We start from the raw sequence: 27,042 nt of genomic DNA, 5'->3' as shown, positions 1-27,042 counted from the left end.
CTCTCTGACCCTCCCCTGCTCACGCTGTCTCTCTCTCTCTCTCTCTCTCTCCTAGAAATAAATAAAAAAAATATTAAAAAAAAATTCTCCTTTAGGCAGAGTTAAAGACAAAGATGCCTTATCTAGCCCTTGTGGCTATTAGAAAAATAACCTACTTCCGAGGTAAGGTAACAACTTTTCTGCCAAGGAAACAGGAGTTTGGCCGTTCAATAAGCTGGAGAGTCACTTCATTAGTNTAAAAAAATTCTCCTTTAGGCAGAGTTAAAGACAAAGATGCCTTATCTAGCCCTTGTGGCTATTAGAAAAATAACCTACTTCCGAGGTAAGGTAACAACTTTTCTGCCAAGGAAACAGGAGTTTGGCCGTTCAATAAGCTGGAGAGTCACTTCATTAGTTCCTACCTACGAAATGCAATCACCTCTTCTCAGACCTTGCTCCCCTTAAATTCTTTATTGAACTCAACACAATAGATTCGCCAGGTCATGTAAGTTTCTTCTGCCTCCCACGGCCTCTGTGACATGGTCCTCGGATGGGTGGTTCACCTCTGTGCTTTTTTTCCAGTCTCCTTTACAAGAGCTCTCCCTCCACCTGCCCTTAAAAAACAGACCTCCCAGCTCGTTACCTGGGCAGCCAGCCCTTCTCCCCAGAATTCAATGTCACGTTTATCCCCATCCTTCGATATAGCTTGTGTGGGTGGCTTCCATAGGTAAGTTCTACCTCTGGCCTCTCTAATTCCATATTTCTAACTCCTGTTTTTAACTCCCTCCCTTTTAAAAAAAAATGTTTATTTATTTTGAGAAAGANTGGGGGTGGGGGTGGGGGTGGGGGAGAGCAGGCTCCATGCTCAGCGCAGAGCCCGATGTGGGACTCGATCCCATGACTGCAACATCATGACCTGAGCCAAGATCAAGTGGGATACTTAACTGACTGAGCCACGCAGGTGCCTGCCCCCCTTTAAAAAACCTAGCTCTTCCTTAGGCACTTCAAATTTAATACATGCAATACTGAATACATCTTATTCCTGTTGATCCCCAAATCCATTCCTCCTCTGGCATTCTGTCTTTTGGTTGCTGACATGACATTGCCGGCATCTCTATAGTTCCTTACACAATGCACTTGAACATCAGTCACCTTGGCTCTCATCTTCCCTCCCAACCATCCATATCTAATCACACACTAAAAATCTACTGGTTTGGCCCCCAAAGTGACACTGACTTTCCACTGTCATTACTTATCATTTAGAATACTTTTATGGTATCTTAAGGTATCTCTGTCTTTTTTAAAAAATATAATTTATTGTCAAATTGACTTGTGTACAACACCCAGTGCTCATCTCAACAAGTGCCCTCCTCAATGCCCATCACCCACTTTCCCCTCTCCCCTACCCCCATCAATCCTCAGTTTGTTCTCTGTATTTAAGAGTCTCTTATGGTTTGCCTCCCTCCCTCGCTGTTTGTAACTATTTTTCCCCCTTCCATTCCCCCGTGGTCTTCTGTTAAGTTTCTCAAGAACCACATATGAGTGAAAACATATGGTATCTGTCTTTCTCTAGCTGACATATTTCATATAGCATAATACCGGTACTCCAATTCCATCCACGTTGCTGCAAATGGCACAATTTCATTCTTTCTCATTGCCAAGTAGTATTCCATTGTATATATAAACCACATCTCCTTTATCCATTCATCAGTTGATGGATATTTAGGCTCTTTCCATAATTTGGCTATTGTTGAAAGTGCTGTTATAAACATTGGGGTACATGCGGCCCTATGAATCAGCACTCCTGTATCCCTTGGGTAAATTCCTAGCAGTGCTATTGCTGGGTCATAGGGGAGTTCTATTTTTAATTTTTTGAGGAACCTCCACACTGTTTTCCAGAGCGGCTGCCCCAGTTTGCATTCCTGAGGTATCTCTGTCTTTAGTCATGCTACACACTGCTACCCCATCATGACCTACCTCTTCTAAAAAAACTTTTCAATTGGCTATACCTAGCACAGAGAATAAAATTCAGATTGTAGTATTTGGACTTTGAGGTTCTCTATAATCTGGAACCAGTCTGTTTATCGCCTTTCATCCGTCTTCCCCACCACTCCTTTTCCACAGGACAAGCCTACCAACCAATATTAATCTCTCCCTCATTTCTCCCACAGTCCTTTATGAGTACCAAAAGTCACCCACAGTACTCCTCACACTTAGAGTCACTTGTAGCTGTTTCCCGGTTAGGGAGTGAGCCTCTGGACGGCTCGTCTTTACCACCTCACTGTGCTCACCACATCGCCTTTAGTGTCATAAGTTAGACGTTATCCTCTGCGGATGTTTGTTGAATAAAAACTAGATGTATATAGCCCTTTCTTCTGCTTACACTTCAATTCAGATGTGAATTCAAGGATGACTTTCTGCATGGCTGTGAGGTGAGGTTTCAGTGTTCTTCCATCTTCCTTCTTTGCTCTCCTTTCTTGCATTTAGAGATGCTGAGTGCCCTCAAGTTCATTCCTGTCCACCCACACCTCGTATTGGGGTGCCTATGTAGATCACTCCTTTTAAGGAACTCCATCTCCCAGATCCTTTCTTTCCTAATATCTTACTAAAGCTACACATCCCTGAGACAGACTTTGAGTCCATTCTCTTCATTTTATAGATGAAGAGACAAAGGCCTAGGAAGGTGACATGAATTGTCCAAGTTCATGCCACATATTAGTGATCTCGCTGAGACAGATCCACGGTCTCCGGACTCTGAGACATTGTTCTTTCTTTCATACTTTGCCCCCCCCCCCCATTCCATATGCCAACACCATCAGCCTCAGGCTGCTTTAAAGATGGGCAAGGACCCTCTGCTGACAACGTTCAGGAAGCATCTCTCTCCTACCAACAGTTTTCAGCACGCTGACTCACAATAATGGATTCTGGAGAGTTCATGTTCGTATCCTCCTGTGATTATTTTGGTCACAAAATCTGGATGGTTTTGGTGCTTTTCCTAGCTCCTGCACTCATACCTCAGAGACACGGTCTATTCTGGGATGTGTAAAGCCTGCACATTTTCTGCAACTCGCTTCCTTGTGAGTGTGTGGCTGGTGATGTTCCCTGTCTGACACAGTCTTCCCACACTCGCAGAAACCATGGCGGCAGAGCTCCGGAGGCATCCCCTGCAGCTTTACAACTTCCTGGGGGAAGAGCTCAGTTCATGAATGTATTGTAATTTTTGTGAAGGGCATCTAAAGTCCTTCAAAACATTCATGAATAAGCCTTTTCAATACCACTTGGAGGGAAGTCAGGGACTTCACCCATTGAAACCCAGCAGTAATGAAATTCAATGGCGGCCACACAAGAGATATATGAATGCCTCGGGGTAATACAAAGGCCAGCTCCATAGGCCAAGGGCAGTCACTTCCACAGAGTGCATTTACCTGAATAGCAACTCGAATGGTTTTCAACGAATGACACTGTATCCTTCCCCAAAGTATCACATGTTCTTTATTCATCCTGTAAAACTAGAAATATAGATTTAAATTTTATTCTAGTTTGGTACGGGCGCCATATTTTAGGGTTTAATCACTGAGGACCTGGTGATCTGAGGAAGCGTTGCATTTTTTTTTTTTCCAGATGGAAAACAGAAGCACTAAAAGCTTGCTTTTTCCGCAAGTTTGCATCATAGGATTATCGGTCTCTGATGTTTCGGGAACCTTATAGTACATCTAATCCAACCATATATTTTGTAGGGTTAGAACTGATCCCTGTTAACCTGATAGCAAAGATTATCTAATTTTGTGAAAATCATTCTACTCTAGAAACAGGAATTACTGGAGTAGGAACTTGGGCACTAGATTATGGTTATATTATTAGGACAAAGTGTGGCCTGACAGACAAGGACGCTCTGGACTTCATCCATTTGCCTTCAATTTATTTCCATCTCATTTTCTGTTGTACAAAACGGATGACCAGTTCAGGTTGCCACTTTAGGTTTTGGGAAGTTAGGTGAGTGCCTAATGTTTGGGCTAACATTAAACTCATTCTTTTTTGGATTTACTTTTAAGAAAAAATAATGTAAATGAACTTCAAGACAACATGAACTCAGTGACACATAAAAAATTTAAAAAATGAGCTAAGGCGGGGCGCCTGGGTGGCTTAGTCGGTTGAGCGTCCGACTTTCGCTTGGGTCATGATCTCCCGGTTCGTGGGTTCGAGCCCCGCGTCGGGCTCTGTGCTGACTGCCAGCTCAGAGCCTGGAGCCTGTTTCAGAGTCTGTGATTCCCTCTCTCTCTGACCCTCCCCTGCTCACGCTGTCTCTCTCTCTCCTAGAAATAAATAAAAACATTAAAAAAAATCAGCTAAGGCACACTCTTTCAAGATGGTGTTGTGACTATCCAATTAAACAATGGACAGAAAAATAAGAAATATAGAGTGCCTTGTAAAATAAGCAGGCTACTCTATTTACGTGCACATTTCATCCCATTTACCTCCTCAGCAAGTGTTTATTAAGCACTACCGCTAGGTCCTATGCTAGAAACTGTCGACAGGAAGAGGAGTGAAATGAGAGCTCACCCTCCGGGAGTTTACAACAAAGTCTGTTCCTGATCCTGGCAACTCCACCCCCACTCCCCCAAACCAAAGCAACCATCAGCTAAGGGTCCCTGTTGTGTTGTCTTACCACTTTGTACTTCTTTCCTTCCCAGCACTGTCACGATTTCAGTTAAATAGTTGAGTAATTAATTGCCTACTACGTGTGCTCCACTAAAATTTTAGCTCCGTGGGAACAAACCTTTCATCTTTTATTCTCTTTTATACTCAGCGTCTCACGTGGCTGGCATCAAAAAGACGAGCAACAAATACTTGCCTGTACGGATGGATGAACGAAAGAATGAATGAAAGGCCAAATGAACGTCGAAAACTTAAAGACTATATAATACAGTGTAACCCGTACTCTATTAGGCATGCAAAGTACTACGGGAATTTGCAGGGGGAGCACTTAAAGTTAGCCTTAATGGGGCCGATTTCCAGAAGAGAAAGTAATCTCTTCACACTTTCATGCTTGCAGGGTACCGTCCCCCGCTCGGCTGCCACGAGTTTAACAGGGATTCTTCTCTGAACTATCAGGATCGTGCCAATAGCAGGACATCAATAAGATTGGTGAAATGACTCAAAGGCTGGCGCGGACAACGTCCAATTAGGTCATCTCTGGCTCAAAGCCAGAACGAATAAAAGGGTTCGTTCCCGGCTGTAGGCGCAGAGCTGGGACTCAAGCCCGCAGCCGGCGTCCACGTCGACGTTGGCTCCCCAGTACGGCCGCCGGTCACGTGACTCGGACCGCGCCAGCCTCGGCGCCGGGGCCGGCCCGCGCATGCGCAGCGTTCCGGGGCGGCGGGCTCGAGCGCGCGCTGACGGCTTCCGGTGTGGTTTCCCCGCCCCTGCGCGGCTAAAGCAGTGCGGGCGCGGCGGCGGCGGCCGTGGGGCGGCGGGGGGGCAGGGCGTGGTGAGGTGAGGTGGGTGCCCGAGCGGGGTTCCCGGAGCCATGGCCTGCTCCATTGTCCAGTTCTGCCACTTCCAGGACCTCCAGGCCGCCCGGGACTTCCTCTTCCCTCACCTGCGGGAGGAGACCCNCTGCGGGGCGGGTTCGGGTCTCCTACCTGCCCCGCCACCGCTGCCCTCGGGGCGCCTGGTTTCCCAACCTTGCGCTTTCCTTCTTCGTTCCGCGCTGATCCCCTGCCCTCCTCGTCCGACACCCCGTCCGCTCTGGCGGGGTCGGTGTTGTCTTCCTCTCGCCCGGCTTTCTCCTAAGCCACTAGCCCTCTGGCCCACACTGCGCCCTGCTTCCCGACGCCTCTGCCTACTCCCCTCCCCACCCCTACCCCCAGGCTTCTCTCCGAGTGCCCTCTCCACCTCCCCCTACACCCCGCGGTCCCCTGTTCCGCACGGCTTGCTCCGCGATCGCATCCCCCTCCCCATGCGTTGCCAGCTGTCAGCGCGTTTCCCGGGTACTGCCTCAGTCCCTGCNCCCCCCATCAGATTTAGAGAATAAATGGTGTGATCGACACATGAGTGACTCCCGGGGTGGTGAGTAGGCGTCTCCCAAATAAGGAAAACCTGTCAGGAAGCGAGGGCGACTCTACATCAGGAACTAAAGATTACAGCAACACGGGCCGGCCGGGAAAAGTTAATGTTCTTTATTGAGACGAGACGCCTTCCACCTGTTTGTCATCATCAGACAGTATTAAATGAGCTCCTTTCCAGGTCGTGTACGATCCCGAGTCAGGTTGATTAGAGACCGCATAGCTTCTCAGAATTTCCCACATTTCTCCTGTCGGAAGGGGGTGCGTTTTGTGGTTATTGGATTGTTCATGTGTCCCACCTGAAGCACGTTTGCTTTTGTAGTACAGTGCTTGCTGTCATGTTGTGCTGTACTGGAATGGTGATAAAAGACCCGCTAAATAAACTCCTTCCGCTTTCTTCAGTGTGGAAGGTGTCCGATCAGAACTCTGTGCCGAACAGTAGTGCTGCAAATCCAGTGAGGTTGGTGGCCTCTGCCCACTAGGAGCCGGGACAAAGAAGTGGACAGCAACCCTACAGTGGGATTGAGATATACATGAACGCACAATTCTGTGGCTATATATCCATCCACACATGTACATGATGTGGCCCCAGGACACTCCTTGCAGCGGTGATAACTGAGCCCATCTTTGAAGTAGTAGTTGGGTGAAGAGGGGAGAGGTAATAGAATGTGCAGAGCAAGGGAGGCCTGAAATGGCTAAGGACAGGGAGGCGAGGGGAATAGTGGGGGAGAGGAGGCTGTGACGGTAATGAGTTTGGTCGCGAGAAGCCTGTGGAAGTAGTGGGATGCCTTTCAAAGACTTTAAGCAGAGACATGACACAGTCAGGTTTGTACTTAGTGTATTCAGCAAAGTTTTTGAATACCTGTTAAAGGCTTTGGTAGCAGTGTGTCGAGACGGGAAGCAGGGAGTTTGGTGGGAGGTGTCCCCCCAAAACCAGAAGGGATGTGAGCTTGAACTAAAAGAGCCTCAGCAGGACTTGAGAGGAAAGGAGAGATTGGAAAGCTGTTAAGAATCTACGGGAGCTGGTGAAGATCTGGTGTTGGGGTTGGAGCTGATGAGTGAGAGTGAGTTGAGAACACCTGTGGCTTGGGCAGGGGTGTATAAGGAGAGAATGAAGGAGGTGGGTGTTGTGCAGGTTAAATGTTTGTGCTACGTCCAAGTGAGGGGGTCCAGTCAGATGCTAGATCTGGAGGTCTAACACGTAGGAAGGATCCTGGGCCAGGGATGTTAATTTGGAAGTTACCAGCCAGAAATGTCAGTGATGTCAATGAGTCTCAAAGATCATGTATGCAGTGAAGTGAACCAAGTACCAAAGATGTACTTTAGAGGAGCGGTGATGTTAAAGAGTCAGGTGATGGGAAGAAGACTGAGAAAGAGGAACGCCAGGTGAGAGCATGGCCCAGGCGCTGAGGGAGGAGAGGATTTGAGTGAAGGGAAGAGCGGTGGGCAGCTGCAGCTGAGGTCAGCTAGGGTCAGCACGCAAAAGCGCTCATCGGTTTTGGGAAGGTGGGAGTGAGTGGGACCTCAGGATGGTTTCCGTGGAATGGTGGAGGCGGAAAGCATCTGTACAGGAGAGAGGAGCTAAAAAGAAGTTGACTCATTCAAGGGGCCACATTGTGAAGGATACAGGACTGTACAGGAGATGGAGAGAAAGTAACCCGTTCTCTCTACCCCACCGCTGCTCCCCTGCGCTGCTTCACCGCGGCAGTGACACCGGCCTGCTGACCATCTTCCTGCTTCTGCTCTTGGTTTCTTGTCATTATTTCCCCGAAGCAGTCACAGTGAGCTTTTAAAGACCGTTTAGATCATAGCATTGTCCTTTAGAACTCTATGGCTTTGGATTGCGCTTAATATAAAAACCCAAAGCCCTTACCTGGTTTATAGGGCCCTTGAGGCCCTGGCTCCTGCCACTTCTGGTCAACTGGTGCTACTCTCCCTTACTTCTTGTGCTTCCGTCACACTGTTGTAAAACCAGTTGGGCTCCTTTGTGCCTGGGGCCTCTTCCCTCGTTCCTGTCTCTTCTCTGGATGCCATGCAGAGCTTTCATTCTGGCCACATCTTGTTAGTCAAGTGTCCCCTCCGATATCCACGTTTAACAGAGGCATGTCCCGACCATCTCATCTAATGTAGTCCCTCCTGCCCCCTTGATCACCTGTGTTAGTCTCAGTCATACCATTTATTTTTATCACTATGTCCTCTCCACTGTGGTAGCCTCCTGCCATATCTGGCCCTTGAGCCCTTGAAATGTGGTGAGCGCTACTGAGGAGCTGAGTTTTTAATTTTGCTTAATTTAAACTTCGGTTAATTACAATGTGCCAGATGTGCCAGTGATCAGATGTGGCTAGTGCCTCCCCGATTGTGTGGCACAGTGACAGGTGAGAGAACTTAGGGACATACGGAGTGAATACTTGTCCAGGGTCACACAGTGGAGGCTATAGCCTTACGATATCAATCCGGGCAGCGGGGGACAAAGAGTCATCTGGGGATATAAACATCTAGATCAGTGCGCAATACGCTTATGAGTTTGCAAGGGTGATTGAATTTATTACCCTTTAAAATCAAACTCTCAGGGTTGTGTATGTTGGTATTATTGTGGCTACCATCAGTTCAAGTAGAAAATAAATGGAGAAAGAACCTCTTAACTTGTGAGCCTGTTTGCCGAACCAGTATTTTAGAGTTAAAACAGTGCATTAATTTACAAATAAAGATCATTAAATATCTTGTCATACTGTTGATAGTTTACTTCGAATTCTTGGGATGACTAAGCCTATGGATTTCCATAATCCCTGCAGGTGTTTTTGCTTTTTTTTTTTTTTTTAAACAAAACCTCCAGTTTTGTAAAGAGGTCTTCACTAAGACAACGTGAACTAAGGTTTTGTGAGGGTGAAAACTTACAGCTTAAAAAGAGCAGGTAAAAGTTAGAGCAGGTAAGTAGGACCTGCCTAAACCTGCGGATGGTGTTAGGCTTTGCATTTCTTTACTTTAGTAGTGTTGTAAATGACTACTTTATTAGGAAGCAGAAATCATGAGATCATTCTATTTCCCTAGCGTAAATAGTTTTAATTTTCTTACCCTGGCTCATCTCTAGGGGATATGTAAAACCAAAACAACAGTAACAACAAAAATCCCTCAATTACTTGTCATGAATTATTTGTTGTAGGTAAGAGATAATCTTGAAGGCTCATTAGTTGGTTTAATAATTCTTTTATTTTAGTGTGGACAGCTGCCATAGACATAGTGATAACCTGGTGCCTGGATACCCAGAACTCAGTACTACTGTCTTCTGTAGTTGAATTGTCAAAGAATAACAGTATGATGTTATGGTACTTTGTATCTTCAGTTTTGAAATGAGAATATCTTGAATGGCTTTAAGAGACATCTTGAACCCTGGGGCGCCTGAGTGGCTCAGTTAAGCGTCTGTCAGACTTGGGCTCAGGTCACGATCTCGCGGTTCATGAGTTTGAGCCCCACGTGGGGTTCTTAGCTTATACGCAGAGCCTGGAGCCTGCTTTGGATTCTCTGTCTCCCTCTCTGTCTGCTCTTCACCCACTCATTTTCTCTTGTACTCTCAAAAATAAATAAACATTACAAAAAACTTGAAAAAAGAGAGATCTTGAACCTACTATTTCCCATTGTTTACATTAGTGATAACTATTAGTAATTGTTTCTGCTCAGTCAAATGCTATTTCAGACCAAAAACTTGGTCTCCTACTTTGAAAGTTCAGAGATGGGTAGTAGTAGGGCTCTGCACATAAACTGTGGTGGCATAATTACCAGTGAGACTGGATTCTGGACCAGAGCTTTCTGGTGTTTATAATGGAGTTGGGGGGGGGGGGGATAGGCATACAGAGAGGGAGAATCAGAATATTTGGAGATAATTTGGATATTACAGTATTATGGATCTCATAATGTACCTAATAAAATAATTTCCTGGTGACATACTGGAAAAATAAGTAAGGCAGCTTTCCTTCCTTCCTCTTTTACAGGAAAGATAGAAGATAAAACAAGCAGGAAATTACCTTGGAGTATTCAATTAAAGTCATGTTTTTATACAACTGCTGAGCAAAGTGTGCTTTTTAGGATATTAGGATAACCTAAAATCATGGAATCACTTTACATGACGGGATATTACGAAGGGCGTAAAATACTCATTTTTTATACCCTGTGAAAATGTTTTCTCTGGTTTCAGATCATACTAGAGGGAGAGATGTAATCTGAAAGAACGTTTATAGGAATTTCAGAAAATTTATGGAGTTGCTGGATTTTGTTAGCTATTTAAAATTGGAAGAGGCTATTACAGATAGAATTTGTCAATGAGGAAATTGAGACAGGCATTGTCTTCCATCTTTGAGCTAGTGTTTGTTGAGTACTTCCTGTGTACTAAGCACAAAGTAAGCATAAAATAGGTCCCTTTCCTCAAGGAGCTTTCAGCCGATAAAGGAAATAAGCACGTAAAAGGAGTGTTAAAGGTGTTGTGCTATAGTTTGGCACATGACAGTTGGAGAATGAAGGAGTGTTCATTCTAAATAGGGGGGGTCAGGGAAGTCTTAGAGGAACTGCTATTTTCACCAAATCTTAATTGTTTAATAGATGTCCTTCTAGTGGAGAGAATTGGTCAGCCAAAGGATGTGAAACAGGATGAGGCTGAGAACACTTCGGGGAGTAAGTTGTGAGAGAGTGGGGGATGGTAATGGGTGAGGCTGCAGAGACTTGTCAGCGGAACTTCAATTTTATGCCGTAGTGGGGTCATCCGATAGAAGTTCAGAGTACCTTGGGGTTACATGGAAATTTGCCCAAGAGTTACCTGGGAACAGATAGTTTTAAGTAAATTAATTTCTAGATTCTCTGATAAGTGCCCACCTTTCTACCCTCCCCTTCTCCCACTTTACTAAGTAAAGGTTCACCTTTCGTACATTCTGAATATTATTATTAAGTTGTTCCAGGGTAGTTAGTAAAGACTTCCCCTTTAATCAAGGCCCATAAACTCTCCCATGCATCTCATCGAGACATTTCCAAATAATTGTTGCTATTTATGTTTAACAGTCATCAAAACTTTTGATATATGCATGTTGTTATTCTCAGTTATTAGCTCCTAAAAATAATTGCAATAAGTCAAGAAGAAAAATTCTAATATATAATTCTAATAAAAATCTTGTCACACCAAAAGTTTTTCTCAATTCATGTTTTTGCAGAGAAATTTTTGGATTAGTAAGAAAAATATATTAATACATTAGAATAGCATTCTGTGGAGGAAATGGAATGGAAATGAGCATTTAAAGGACTTCCTACCTTTAGAGAACATCATTTTTAAATGAATATTGGTGTGTACCTTTATAGTATATGGAATCTACTGAATAAATTTAAAAGGATGATATACATTTATATGAAAATGTCCATGTTTATCGTATATCAGAAATTACATCTTTTAGGCAAGGGATACATACCATTGTAAAACTCTTGGGGTGTATATAAACAAAAAGTTTGAAGACAGTCTTCTATAGGGCTCAGTCATTCCCAGTCTTTTTTCATCAAAGGATGCATAAAAAATGAAACTTTGATAGTGAAACAATTTTGAAAAAATTGGAAGAAAAAAGTTGGAGGACTCATACCTTTTGATTTCAAAATATTACAAAACTGCAGTAGTCAAAACCCTGTGGTACTGGCATATAGACAAATAGACAACTAGAATAGAGTCCAGAAATAAGCCCTTGCATATGTGGTCGGGTGATCTTTGACAAGGATACCAAGACCACTCAGTGGGGGAAAGGACAGTTTCTTCAACAAATGGTATTGGAAAAACTGCAGATCCATATACAAAAACTAACTCCAAATGGATTAAAGACCTAAATATAACACCTAAAACTGTAAAATGCTTAGAAGAAAACAGGGGGAACCTTCATGACATTGGACTTCACAGTGAGTTCTTGGCTGTAACACACAAAGCAGAGGCAACAAAAGCAAAAACAGGCAAATGGGACTATATCAAACTTTAAAACATTTGTGAATCAAAGGATGAGGTCAGCAGTAAAAAGGCAACTTATTGAATGGGAGAAAATATTTGCAAATCATGTAGCCGATAAGGGATTAGTATCCACAATATATAAAGAACTACTTCACCTCAACCATAAAACCAAATAACCCAATTAAAACCTGGGCAAAGGACTTGAATAGACATTTTTCCAAAGATGTCATATAAATGGTCAATAAACATGAGTAGATGTTTAATATCAGTAATCATGAGAGAAATGCAAATCAAAAACAATGAGAGATCACCTCATACCCATTAGGATGGGTACTATAAAGGAAAAAAAAACCCCAGAAAAAAACAACTGTTGGCAAGGATGTGGAGAAATTGGAACTCTACACTGTTGGCAGAATTGTAGAATGGTGCAACTGCTATGGAAAACAATATGAAATTTCCTCAAAAAAATTGTATAATTCAGCAATCTCATTTCTGGGTATATATCCAAAAGAATTGAAAACAGTGTCTCAAAGAGATATTTGCACACCCATGTTCATAGCAATGCTATGCACAAAAGTCAAGGAGTAGAAGCAATCCAAATGTCTATTGATGAATGGATAAACTATATATACATACAATGGAAGATTATTCAGCCTTAACAGGAATCATTCAGCATGCTAACGTTGGGAATGAACCTTAAGGACATTATGCTATGTGAAATATTAGTCACAAAAAGAAAAATGCTACCAGATTCCACAAAAGTAAATAAATTCATAGAAATGGGAAATACAATGGGGTTCCTGGGACCCGGGAAGAGGGGAAAAAAGGGGCCTTGTTTAATGGGTGTAGAGTTTCCGATTTGCAAGATGAAAAAGTTCTGGAGATCTGTTTCACAACAGTGTGAATATACTTTGTACTACTGAACTGTATGCTTAAAAATGGTTAAGATGGTGAAATTTATGATGTGTTTTTTTTAACATAATAAAAATGTATATCAGTATGGTAATAAATTGGCCATACAGATGGGGCGCCTGGGTGGCTCAGTCGGTTAAGCCTCCGACTTCGGTTCAGGTCATGATTTCACAGTTTGTGGGTTCAAGCCCCACCTCGGGCTCTGTGCTGGCAGCTAGCTCAGAGCCTGGAGACTGCTTCGGATTCTGTGTCTCCCTCTCTCTCTGACCCTCACCTGCTCACACTGTCTGTCTCTCTCAGAAATAAATAATACATTAAAAAAAAATTGGTCATATAGAGTAAGTAAAGCTGCTTATGGTGGGAGGTGACCTGGTAGATCCAATAGCCCCACACCCTACCTGGCTGTCTGAGAGATGATAAATGTCTCATCATGAGAGATGGTTCACCGGTACCCTGTTTTCAGTTTACCAGGAAGTTCTGTTATAGGCAGGGGGTAGCCATTGATGGTTTTAAGCAAAAGCATAGCATTTCAAGATTTGAGTTGTGGGCAGATGGATATGGTAGCTATGAAAAGAATACATTGGGTAGTTCAAAGCCCGAGGTAGGTGACCATTTGGGAGATGTTTATAGAGGTGAGGTGAGGGCCGACAGAAGTAAAGACAGAACTAAGGCCGTAGCAGTGGTGCTGGAGTCTGAAACTTGCCGGAGTTAGTAGTGGCAATTTATGAAAGGAATATGAGCTGAGAAATAGGATAACCAGCTAATATCCTGGGGACATTTCTTTGTCAGCAAAGAAGAGAATGGATGGGAGTGGTGGGTGAAAGTGGAAGTAGAATGACCAGTTGGATGGCTGTTGCAGTATTCCAGAAGGGGAGGTAATCTCCTTAGATTGGTATTCCTCAGGTGTTATTTAATATTATTGGAATTCTGGACAGCAAGTATTTTTTTGCATGACTACTATGCTAATTACCATTTGGAACTATAGAGACCCTAAGTGAACCTTTCTGATGGAAAGAAATCCTTGAAGCTTTTAGGTGTGTGCCATACCCATATTTCTCCTTTGAAAAGAAGAACAGAAATAGTCTTCCAAACGCAGATCACTTTTCTTTGTGCCGTGTGAGCCTAGATCTCACATACAAATTGCCTGGAAGAGAGGAGGTTAAGAGAGACACAGTTACTCATTATCACATTGCCTTTTTAATTTTTTTTTAAGTATATAAAAATCAGACATGAAAGTCACCTTCTGGCTACTCATATCCCACCTTCTATGTGTTAAACGTTAGTGCTGTGCTATTCAGTATGGTAGCCACCAGTCATGTGTGGTCATTTAAGTTTAATAGAAATAATAGTAAAATTCACTTCCTCTGTCATACTAGCACATTTCAGGTGTCAGTGGCCACGTGTGTAGTGGATAGCTTATTGGAGAGTACGGGTGTAGAACACTTCCATCATCAAAGTCCTCTTGTGAAGTGCTGCTGTGGTGAGAAGCCTCTGAGACTTTCTGCTTAGACAGTAAACACACATGCTTCTTGGGTATTTCGTTTTAATTTTATATTATGGTCTTATTTTGGCAAAATATGTATTCTGGAACTTTTTTCTGTACTTCTATAATGTAAACCTCTTTCCAAGTTTGTATATGCAACTCTGTAGCATTTTTTCTAATGACCACACAGTGTTCCAGTGAAGACTCTACCAGACTATATTTATTCCCTTGTCAATGAACATTTAGATTATTTCCAAAATTTTTGTTATAAGCAAATGCTCTAGTAAGCATCCTTATGCTTGTCTTTCTGTATGATACTGGTATTTCTATATGTATATTTCTAGGGTTGGAATTGCTGAGTAATAGACATTCACATTTTAAATGTTGGTTACAGTCACCTAATTACTCTGAAAAGTGGTTTAGATTCATTCCTATCCATGTTAAATGAAGTGCCTATTTATACATATACTTGTCATCATTCTTTGCTACCAGTTTCTTTGACTTTTTCTTTTCTGATAAGTGAAAAACAGTTCTCATGTGAAAAAATAAGATTATTATTGGGCTTTATCTGTATTTAAAAAAATTTAAATATTTCATTACTTATGTTTGAGGGAGAGAGAGTGTGAGTGGGGGAGGAGAAGAGAGAGAGGGAGACAGAGAATCTGAAACAGGCTCCCGGCTCCAAGTTGTCAGCACAGAGCCCGTCACAGGGCTCAAACTCACGAACTGTGAGATCATGACTTGAGCTGAAGTCAGATGCTCAACTGACCGAGCCACCCAGCACCCCATCTGTATTTTTTTTTAAAGCAGCAGGTAATAGCAAAGTTAATTTGGTATTAGAAGAATCTACTTCAAATATAAGGAAATTTTTCTCACCAGTACTAGTTGAATATTATAATGAGTTAAATAATAGTGTTGACTTGGAGCACTGGGTGTTATGTGGAAACTAATTTGACAATAAACTATTTGTAAAATAAATAAATAAATAAATAGAATGTGTTTTGTTTTCCAGAAAAAAAAAATAGTGTTGACTTGGCATCTTTAGAAATGCAGAAATTAGCTATAGCTAGCCGTATTTACATACCTTCATCCCTATTTCATAATGGCACCCCCTCACCTTATTAGCCATGCTTGTCTTTTTCTGATGCTTTGGATACAATAAATCAGTAATACATAAGCATGACATCATATGAAACAATTATAAAAGATGTAGAAGTTTTTTCTAATGTACACGTTACTGACCTTATGGTTTCTTTAACAAAATGAATAGGAAATGGACTAGAGCAATTAAATGATGTTAAGTGTATATAGATTTTTTTGTTTTTGTTAAGATAGGTCTAAAGGTTTCTTAGGATTTTGACAAAGGGAACATATTTATTTTTATAAGCTTTTTAGAGCAGGAGGCTATTTTAGAGCTTTAAGATATTTCCAGTTCTGTCATTTTGTGAATTGACTATTAAGAGCATACACTTATTTGACAACAGAAGTCATTAGAATTCTAGAACTGAACGGACCCTCAAAGAGCTGGTCTGATTTAATCATGGTGTTTTGAAAGAGGCTGCTTGTAGAAATGGGATGGCCTCTTCATTTTAGATTGCTGCATATTTTATGTGCTGAGAAGAATATGCTAATACGCAATTTATTTTCCCATTTCCCTAGAAATAGAAAAAGATGAATAATTCTGAGGCATAGGAAATTAAGAAGCAGTTTCTCTGTTCTTTAGTCCTTTTTTACTTTGTATTGCTCTGTGATGGGTTCTTTGCCTTGGCCAAGAAGAGCCAGCTAATTTTGTTGAAGCTTTTGAATTACTCATGGGTTCTAGAGGTTCTTGCTCTTTATAGAAACAAGTACATTTTCTGTTTTTTCTTGTCTCAAGAAGAATGGAAATGAATTTGCTTCTGTGCTAATAAGATCTTTTATTAGACCATGGAGATTAAATTAAGTTTTTCTTTTCCTAACATTTAATGATTTCAGTTTCTCATTTAGTTTTTGATCTTGACATGCTCATATTGGAAAAAGCAAATACTGCCAAATTAATTGCCCACTTCAGGATTCAATTTCCTTTCTAGCTTCAGGTTCTTGTATTATGAAAAGCATATACTCGGCTTATGAGGACAGACTGTTCAGAAGCAAATCAGAATAAGGTGTTTTTGGAATTAAAAAGAGCTACAGAAAGCAAAAGTTGAATTTCCTATTTGAGCTTTTGTTAGTAGAATAGTCCATTCACTGGAAGTACCCCCCAAAAAGACATCTATACTTTTTCATGATTGAATTAAAATGTGTTTTCTGTTTCAATAACTATATCATTTATCAAATGAGAGACTGAAGAGTTCTTTTTTAAATTTTTTTTCAATGTTTTATTTATTTCTGAGAGAGAGAGAGAGAGACAGCATGAGAAAGGGAGGGTCAGAGAGAGAGGGAGATACAGAATCTGAAACAGGCTCCAGGCTCTGAGCTAGCTGTCAGCACAGAGCCCGACGTGGGGCTCGAACCCACAAACTGTGAGATCATGACCTGAGCGGAAGCTGGACACTTAACTGACTGAGCCAACCAGGCGCCCCTGCACAGTTTTTTTTCATACCAGTGTAATCTGATCTCTTCAGGGATAAATTCTCTCTAGAAGGAGATGCAGTTATATTTTACAGTCACTGGTTTTATTCATTCAGGCGTAATGTTGAACTTGATCAGGATAAGCCCTTCAGTTTATGCTTATGTTATCAACCCGTTTAGACAGTTCAAAATAATCATCTTTAGTGATAGGTCTAAAAAAACTTCAGGATTGAAAAGTCAAGTTACAGGGCGCCTTGGTGGCTCAGTTGGTTAAGCGTCCGACTGTCTCCTGTTGTATATTCTCAGCTTCAATTTCTCTAAATTAAATTAATTTATCATGTGATTGTGGGTTTATTTCTGGGCTCTATTCTGTTCTATTGATCTATATGTCTATTTTTGTGCAGTATCATACTCTTTTGATTACTTCAGGTTTGTAGTATGCCTTTTTTAATAGTTTATTTTATTTATTTTGAGAGAGCAGGGGAGAGGAAGAGAGAGGATCCCAAGCAGGCTCCTTGCTATCAGTGTAGAGCCTGACGTGGGGCTGAAGCTCACGAACCGGGAGATCATGACCTGAGCTGAAAGGCTCAAGAGTGTCCAAGAGTTGGACGCTGAACTGACTGAGGCACCCAGGGGTTCCCTACTGCAGCTGTGTGGCGTATCTTGAAATTTGAGATTGTGATACCTCATGTTTTGTTTTTCTTTTTCAAGATTGCTCTGTCTATTCACAGTCTTTTGTAGTTCCATACAAATTTTAGGATTGTTCTAGTTCTGTGAAAAATGCTGTTGGTATTTTGATAGGGATTACATTAAATGTGTAGATTGCTTTGTCTAGTGTGTACATTTTTACAATATTTGTTTTAGTAATTCATGAGTGTGGAATATCTTTCCCTTTGTGTCATCTTCAATTTCTTTCATTAGTGTTTTAGTTTTCAGAGTACAGGTCTTTCACCTTGGTTAAGTTTATTCCTAGGCATCTTACTATTTTTGATGCAGTTGTAAATAGGATTGTTTTCTTAATTGCTCTTTTGGCTGCTTCATTATTAGCATATAGAAATGCAACAGATTTCTGTATATTGATTTTTGTATCCTGTGACTTTACTGAATTCATTTATTAGTTGTAGTTTTTTGGTAGTCTCAGGTTTTCTTATATATGGTATCGTGTCAATTGCAGATAGAGTTTTACTTCTTCCTTACCAGTTTGGGTGCCTTTATTTCATTATGCCAGTTGCTGTAGTTAGGACTTCCAGTACTATGGTGAGTAAAGACGGTGAGAATGGACCTCCCCTTAGGGGAAAAGTTCTCATTTTTTCCCCATTGAGTATGATGTTCGCTTTGGGTTCTCCCTGTAGGGCCTTTGTTAGGTTGAGGTATGGTCCCTCTAAACCTACTTTGTGGAGAGTTTTTATCATGAATGTATGTTGTACTTTGTCACATGCTTTTTCTGCATCTGTTGACATGATCTGGCTTTTACCCTTTCTCTTATTGATGTGATGTATCACATTAATTGATTTGTGAATATTGAGCCACACTTGCATACCACTGGACAGAGAATGATAATTTTCACAGCTGTTAAGAGTGTCTAAATGCTAAGCACTGTCCCTAGTGCTTTGGCGATATTAATTCTAACAACAGTATGAAGTTAATATAGTTATTCATTGCATTTTGCTAAAGAGGAAGCTGAGATAGTAAGAGATTACATAAATGGCCTAAAGTCATATAACTCTTTAGGGGTAAAACTGGGTATCCATCCCAGACAGCCTGAGACCAATAGACCTAATAGTTGTTTCAGACCTGTGCTGTCTCATAGTGTAGCTGCTAGCCACATAGACTTTTGAGAACTTGAAATGTGCCTTGTCCAAAGAGATGTGTTCTAAGGGTAAAATATATATCAGATTTTGAAGATTTAGTATGGGGAAAAGAGTAAAATAACTCCTGAATAATTTAACATTGATTACGTATTGAAGTGGTATCTTGGCCATATTATATTACATAACATACTAAAATTTTACCTGTTTCTTTCTTCTTTGAAAATATGGCTACTAGTAAATTTAAAATTGAACGTGTGGCTTCTGTTATATTTTTATTGGAGAGTGCTGCCAAGGACTGCCCACCAATGAGTGAGTAGTGGCAGGCAAAGGAATAAAGGATAATGAGGATCAGATTAGATTAGCATTAAAGTTTATCTTTGAAGCTGGCGTTCTTCAGGGAGCGCTGCGTGGATGGCTGGCCTCACATCTGCGGGGGGAGGCCATCCCTGGAATTCAGACATCCCTGGTGGGTTATTTTCACCTCTTGCAGAGCTACCTACAGAGAGGAATCCGCAGAAGAGACAGTAAGTGCAGTTTTATAAGGCAGAGGATGTGAATCCCATTCTCTTAATTTTCTCACCAATTTTGTTGAATTAGACTTTATCATAATGAAAGGCATCAGCAGTTGCTGACAGTGTCATTGAAAGATTTGCTTTCTGAAGATTGTTTGCTACTTCTTTAATGGGGAAAACACTTAAAATTTCCTTATAATTTACAGTCTAGCCTTTGACAAAAACGAGTGCCCCTTAGCTTAGTAAGCAAACTGGGAACGTGCCAGTGACTGTATGATTTGGTGAATTGTGGATCGTTTGGAATTTTCACACTGGACTCGGACTGCCCTAAAGAGGTTGTATGTTCTGGTGTCCTTATTCTAGAATACACTGTTAAACTGGCTTACCTCTTACATTATACCACAGCTTGGGACTTTAAAATTACCCTGGCACATAGGAGATTTTGATCTATTTATTCTAAGAGACAATCATGGTGAACTATTTTTCACTTTTCTTTATAGTAAATAATAATAAAAAGTTAGTGTTTTTCATCATGAGTACAGAGAATTTATAGATCTTAAGGTCATATAGTACTGTTTCATATTGACATTGAATGGTACACAATTCTTAAATATATTTAATACACTGGTTTTGTGGTCTACAACCTTGAGTAAGGACCAATTAAAAACACTGATTATGGGATCACTTGTAGAATACCAGCCTTCCTAGAAAAGTTACCAGAGGGAAAGACTGCCTGAACAAAATTATTCACCTGAATGGCAACTTGATTAGACATTCATCAGATATTTTTTAATATAAACTGTCTTTTTTTTTTCTTTTAAAGAATGTGCTTGGCCTGCTTGCATAGTTTGAAGGCACAAGAAATAACCTTAGTAAAGTGTGAGATTCCAACACTTTTTAACAGCTGACAATAGCTGTCAAAGAGCAGCCTGCAAAATGGTATCAGATGGTTTTCAGCAGACCTCAGGAGGCTGCAGAATTTATATCCCTGGCACAGAGTAGAAATAGCCATAAGGTAGTACCCAGTTTCCCACTGTTTCCCTTTAAAAAAAAAATATTTTCCACTTTTAAGTTGATGAGAATCAGAATTCATTTTCTTATAGTATTATAAATAGGCGTAGGATTCTAGACCAGCCTGCACAAACATATTTGCCCTTACTGAGTAATAGTTCCGTTTTACCTTCCTTTAAGCTCTGACTTCTTTAGAAAATGTATTCCTGTGATGGGGGAGATGCCTGATTAAGACCCCTTTCCCTCATTAATAGAACTTCTCAGTCAAGGGCCTTAAGAAATGGGTAAACCTTCATGAACACAAATATCTCATATACAGAATTTGCCAAGGTCTTTCTCTTCCTGGATGTTTCAGATTCTGCTGTGAAGAGGTACCTGGTCTCTGCAAGGGCAGGAAATCTGAATTGCTGCTGTCTTGTGTTTGATTGTATGAGTCATTTGTGAATTGAGTCAGGTGCTTCTTATTTCAGTACGGAGGAGAAAACACATTTTTCATTGTTCAGAGGTTATGTGCACAAGCTAAGCTGTTTTTGTTTTTTTTTTTAAATTTCCAACCTAAACTCTGAAGGCTTATTTGCTTTTGTCTCTCCAGCGCTTAGCACATGAGTGAGTGAGTGAGTGAGTGAATCGTTAGCTGACCCCATGATGTGCTTGCAATTCTACGAGGTCTTTCTGAGATTGTGGTATTTCAACATATTCTTTTTATGGCAGTATTAAACTTGAATTCTGGATTTTAGAGGGATAAGCTTTTCAGGGTACTTTCCTTTCTTGAACAAGAGAAACCGCATTTTCTAAAACCCTGTAGATGATTGGCCTAGTTGCCGTTGGGCCACAATAAGGCAATTGTTTTTGGTGTAATGGAAAAAATAGGAGAATAAAGAAATTGCCTAACCGAATTAGATTGCCAAAGTACAAACTGTAATTTTCCAAGTTAGAAAAAAAAAGTCCTAATCTCGATATCAAGGGAATGTTTCTATTTTAAAGTAATATGTCATCTTGCTTGTGGCTTTAACTGTTAGTCCCACGTTTCCTAATTTTTATGCTGCTTCACAAGCTGTAGGAGAGCAAGTATAAGGGAACACTTGTAAGCATGGGCTTTGGAACTCCAGGAGCCCTGGTTTCAAACCCCACTCCACCACTTAACCCTCTGTGATCTTGGTCAAGCTATATAAACTAAGTAATCTGGTTTTCTCATTGTAGTAAGGGGATGCTAACGAATCCTTGGCATGCTTAAGTGAATTAATGTCTATAAAGCACTTAGACACATAGAAGTCTGAACACGTTAGTCTTTATGTGATAACTCCTATATGTGAATTGCCTCTTTTTGCCTTTGCTCATATTGACCTTTTTTTCAAGTATATTTGAAAAGTTCCTGGCTGCTTTTGAAAGACTTAGTTTATGATGACTCCTCCCTGAATTTTGTCATTTCTCTCTCACTGTCTCCTCTTTTTATAGTAAGTAATTGTTACAGCACTCACCATGCACTATAGTTATGTGTTTGTCTGCTGCATTAGATCACAAATTCTCTAAGGACAAGGAATATGTTTGAATTTTTCTCCGTTCCCAGTCCAGGGCATGGCACACGCACATGGTGTTTATCAGAGCACTTGTTCTTTATTTGACGTGTATATGGAAATCTTCTATAAGCCGTACAGTGTTAATCAAATGAAAGCACTGCTTTAGGACTTAAAATATGGCTAGGAATGTGCTTGGCATATTAGGAAGTAGTTACCTGGTATTTTAGTACCAAAGAGGAGAGTATTATCACAAAGCTAATTGAGCCATGATTCCAGGCACCAGACCGTTGCTTTCTTACCATCTATATGTAATTGAGCTTAGCAACTTTTAAAACTTTATGTATAATTGGATGTTATAGATGTGTCCTTCCTACTGTAAGCGTCCTAGGTATCCAGTTTAGCCCCATCTTTTAAAATGATTCTTCCCTAGAAATCTGAAGCTTGATTGGTTTAAATACAATATTTTATTTATATTTTGTAGTATTTTAATGACTAAATCTTGATGATTAGCCTTGAGAACATATTGTGTGTCAGGCACTGAGGACTTTAGTATGCCATCTGATTTAAATCCCTATAACAACCCTGTTACATGTAAGCACTTCTGTTTTCTATGCCTTTCTGGAGACAAGTAAAGTTTACAGATATGGGCTAACTTGCTGGTAAGTACTAGATCCAGGATGTGAACCAAGGCAATCTGATTCTGGGGCCTAAATTTATAGCTCTGCAACTGCCTGCTCTTCTCACATTTTCTTTGAACTTTATCTGTTTTTTAATTTAGTTTGAGGTCACATATATAAAATATCTAATGTTTATCTCAGAGTAGTTGCTCAAAACAGTAATTTTGGGGGCGCCTGGGTGGCTTAGTCGGTTAAGCGTCCAACTTTCGCTTAGGTCATGATCTTGCGGTTCGTGGGTTCAAGCCCCGTGTTGGGCTCTGTGCTGACTGCCAGCTCAGAGCCTGGAGCCTGTTTCAGAGTCTGTGTCTCCTTCTCTCTCTGACCCTCCCCTGTTCACGCTGTCTATCTCTCTCTCTCCTAGAAATAAATAAAAATTAAAAAAAAAATAGTAATTTTGTTTCTTCTGATGTGATATAAGAGATAAATTCAAAGATAATTATGTAAAAGCAAGTAACATGAACCATGTAAGAGTTCATGCTCTTCATACCGTTTCTGAGATTTTAATTCCTTGTTGTGGTGTTTCTTTAACATCCTATTTTAATCTGAGCAGATGTTCTCATGTGAGAGAAATCAGAGTGTCAGAAAATATCAGAAATCATAGACCTCTCCTTTCAAATTCAGGGTTTTTTTCATTGATACTTTGTTTTATAAAAAAAAACGTTACATTAAGGTATCTGTGTGAAATTTTAGGTGTGCTTTCTGTCACTATAGATTTAATTTGTCTCATGTCTGAGCAACAAATATTTGTGATTTTAAAGGTTTTTAAAATTCACCTTTGTGGTTTGGTTTAAATGTGGATAAACTTGATATCCACTGTCTAATAATCCAAATAAGTTGCACTGTTTTACATAGATTTGGAAATTCAGCCCGAATTTCCAGATTATTGTTACATACAGCAAAATTTTTATTCCTAATTATTTCTAAGTATTGTTACATACAGCAAAATTTTGCCATTGTATGGTTTACCTCTTTCTTCCTTAATGCCAACATTTTATTTATATAATATTTATATATCATGTGTTCTATTATGTTTAGAAAAATGTTTTTTAAAATGTTTTTACACTCTTTATTTCATGTAAGCACTTTTCATCTTTTTTAATATTAGGTAAATCATCAAGCTGGGAAGATGATGGCTGGGGCGCATGGGAAGAAACAGAACCCCAGGAACCTGTAAGTCTTTATAAACACATGCATGTGTGTTGAAAGTAGCATTTTCCTTTTGTAATGATGGTGACACATTGCAGTGGTAGGTTGACATTTTAAAACCTTTGCCAAGGACATCTTTATGCTTACTTAATAGTACTTAAGTAGATATTTTTATTTTTAAGGTTTATTTACTTATTTTGAGAGAGAGAGAGAGCATGTCCCTCCCCAGGGGAGGGAGAGAGAATCCCAATCAGGCTCCATGCTGTCAGCATGAGCCTGATGGGGGGGGGGGGGGGGGGGCTTGATCTCATGAACTGTGAGATCATGACTTGAGCTGAGATCGAGAGTCAGATGCTTAACTGACTGAGCCACCTAGGTGCCCCAAGTGGATACCTTTTTTAAGGATTTAATGACTTTACAGCTAAGCAGGCTGAATGGAATAACTGTTTTAGGATTCTTTCTCCTTCATAAGTTATTATTTTAGACATCTCCACTTATTCAATTCATATCTGTTAAGTGCCCCCCATAATCTAGGCATTTTTCTAGGTGCTGGAAATATAGCAATGAGTAAGGTAGAGGAAGTCCCTGGATGTATTTTCATCTATCAGTAGTAGAAAATCTAACCTAAACTGGCTTAAATAACAAGGAGATTCATTAGCTCATATAGAAGGAAGTCAGAGGTAGTCTGGACTCATAGGTTGGTTGATCAGGAGATTCAACTATCATCAAGGACTTAAGGTCTTTCCTTCTGTCTACTCTGCATACACAGTACTGACTTCATCCTAAAGATTGTTTTTCTCATAGATGGAGTATGGCACCATGTTTGTTGATTCATGACCAGAGGGAGAAAAAGACCGGGGCCTTCTATGACTCTTACAGGAGCAGGGAACAACTTTTTTAGAAACCTCTAGTGAGCCTTGCTTGTATATTCTTGGCCAGAATAAGGCCAGACACTCGTTTTTGAAATAGTCATTGGCGGGGGATAGGAGATTTTTCATCAGTCAGTCATACCATTCCTTTAAGTTGGAGGATAAAAGGGTCAGCTTCTCCTGTGGCCCATAACGGCACAGGGCAGGAGTTGATACGTGGACGAAATTAGAATTTCTTATGAAGAAAGAAGAATGAACATATTGGGTAGGTCTTCTTATCATCCCTGTTCTAGCAGCTTACCCTCTAATGGGGAGAGAAAATTTTTTTCAAAAAGATAGATAAAAGTATCAAATGGTGGTCATCAGAGTTATGGAGGCAATTCAAATGGAGTTGTGATAGTAAGTGATCAAGTGACTACTCTAGCTTGGGTGGCCTAGGAATGCTTTTTAGAGGATGCCACGTTTAAGCTGAGGTCTAAAAGACAACAGGGAGTCAGCGAGGTGAAGATCTGGAGAAGAGCATTGCAGGCCAGGGCAACAGCTTGTGCAGAGGCCCTGTGGCAGGACTCGGCTTGGACTTTGGAGAACATAAGGAGGCCACTGTGGCTTAGCAGGACTGAGAGGCTGTGTGATTGGGGTCAGAACGGTCAGCAGGCTTAATGCAAGGCTTTGTGAATTTGGAGTTTATTCTAAATGCGATAGGAAACCACACATAGGTGATTTCTCGTTTTTAAAATTCATCTTGGCTGCTTTGGGGGATAAGTTGAAGTAGGGAGCACAAATCAAGGCAGGGAGAGCAGCTGGGAGGCTGTTGTGGAAGCGTATTTGAGAAGTGGTGATGGCTTCCATGAGGGTGATGTTAGTGAAAATGCGAAAGTGGTGGCTTCAGGATACATTTAGAAATCATGACAAGACTTTCCTCCAAGTTGTGAGGGATGAAAGGGAAAAAAAAAAATCAAGGATTAACTTTGATCTGGGATGTGACATCGGGCAGATAAAACGTACTTGACCGGGCATTGGTACTCGGTAAAGCTCAGTAATGGGTACCAGTGTCTTCATTTTTGTCGGTGTTTGAAAATATCCACAATAAGGTGTTTTTTTTTTTTTTTTTTTTTTTTTTTTTTAAACCCTCCCAGGTATTTGGCTTGAGCAGCTGGATGGATGGTGGGGAAAACTTAAAAGAAGAGGTTTGAGGGCGAAATGGAAGAGCGTTGTGTTGTGGGAGCATACTAATGTCTTGCAGATTTATAGAACAGCTCCGTGGGGAGATTAAGAACCGTAACTCATCTCGGAAGGCCTTCTGGGGCAATGGAATGTTCTGGATAGGATGTAATGTGGCTCCAGGGACTTGGTTACACCATTGCTTCAGCAAACAAACACCTTGTTCCTCGCCTCTCTGGTGCTGTGTCATCATGGGCCCTCAGCTCTGGTCTTTCCCTGTCTTTACCAAGACTAGCTGGCTTCTGCTTACTCACGATCCATGCTGTTTCATGGCTGTTATTTGTATCGTTACAAAGATTTAAAAAAGAAAAAAAGATTGGAGGCTCTGCACAACTCTGTGAGTAAACCTCTCAGGAGGAGATAGATGTGCTCTGAGAAATTTCTCAGAAAGAGGCAGTATAGCTGACAGCCACTTTGCTTGTGGTGTTAGGTATATTCCGTATTTGTTTTCTAGAAACCTATAGCTGAGAGACTATTGTGAGTAATACGACAGGCTTCTGAGTAAGTTTGAGGTTTTCTGGAATAAACCTCACAGACATTGCACGTTAAAGTGGACACACGCGCTTATGTTCTCCGGGGAGGTTCCATTGGGACAGTTATTGTTAAACACCTGAAATGGTGCTGCTACTGAGTTACGGCATTTACTTACAGACCTATAGTCGGTTCTTTCTGGAATGGATTTTGACTTTTGAATGATACAGTTGGAGAGTTGTGTGTTCCGTTTTCTCTGATAGTATTAAGGGGGTTAGTTTACTGATAGTGTGTCGTATCCCTGCTTTTTGGCTCCTGTAACAGTGTGCCTTCCCTGAGTGTGCACTTCCTCGTGGCATTATAGTATACCAGAGTAGAAAATGATGGAAGCTACAGTAGTCCTGATGTCAGCCTTTACGAATTTGGAGTTTGTTTTTTATTAAAATCTTTTTAAATGTTTATTTATTTTGAGAGAGCACGAGCGAGCAAGCATGAGCAGGAGAGGAGCAGAGAGAGAAGGAGACACAGAATCTGAAGCAGGCTCCAGGCTCTGAGCTGTCAGCACAGAGGCCGATGCAGGGGCTCAGACTTTTAAACTGCAAGATCATGACCTGAGCCAAAGTCAGACGTTTTACTGACTGAGCCATCCAGATGTCCTGTGGAGTTTATTTTCATTTTAATGTTTATTTTGGGAGACAAAGTGTGAGTGAGGGAGTGGCAGAGACAGAGAGGGGCAGAGGATCCAAAGCGGGCTCTCTGCTGACTGACTGCAGAGAGTCCGACACGGGGCTCAAACTCATGAACTCTGAGATCATGACCAGAGCTGAAGTTGAATGCTTAACTGACTGAGCCACCC

At 41.0% G+C, this 27,042-nt stretch overlaps 1 protein-coding gene across 1 annotated transcript in view; it reads left to right on the top strand.

The window, feature by feature from the left end:
- The first annotated feature begins 5,450 nt into the window (after positions 1 to 5,450).
- Positions 5,451 to 27,042, top strand: part of RAB3GAP2 (RAB3 GTPase activating non-catalytic protein subunit 2) — a 95,341-nt gene continuing 73,749 nt past the window's right edge. The window contains exons 1-2 of the mRNA XM_077759817.1: positions 5,451 to 5,606; positions 23,585 to 23,649. Coding sequence (XP_077615943.1) covers positions 5,507 to 5,606; positions 23,585 to 23,649 — 165 coding nt within the window. The 5' untranslated portion in view covers positions 5,451 to 5,506. The remainder of the gene's footprint in view (positions 5,607 to 23,584; positions 23,650 to 27,042) is intronic.

The sequence above is a fragment of the Crocuta crocuta genome, unplaced genomic scaffold (genome assembly GCF_008692635.1).
Source record: "Crocuta crocuta isolate KB4526 unplaced genomic scaffold, BGI_CrCroc_1.0 scaffold556, whole genome shotgun sequence".
In the NCBI taxonomy this organism is placed as follows: domain Eukaryota; kingdom Metazoa; phylum Chordata; class Mammalia; order Carnivora; family Hyaenidae; genus Crocuta; species Crocuta crocuta.
Note: the sequence above shows the minus strand (reverse complement) of the source record. Positions and strands in the feature narration are given on the sequence as shown.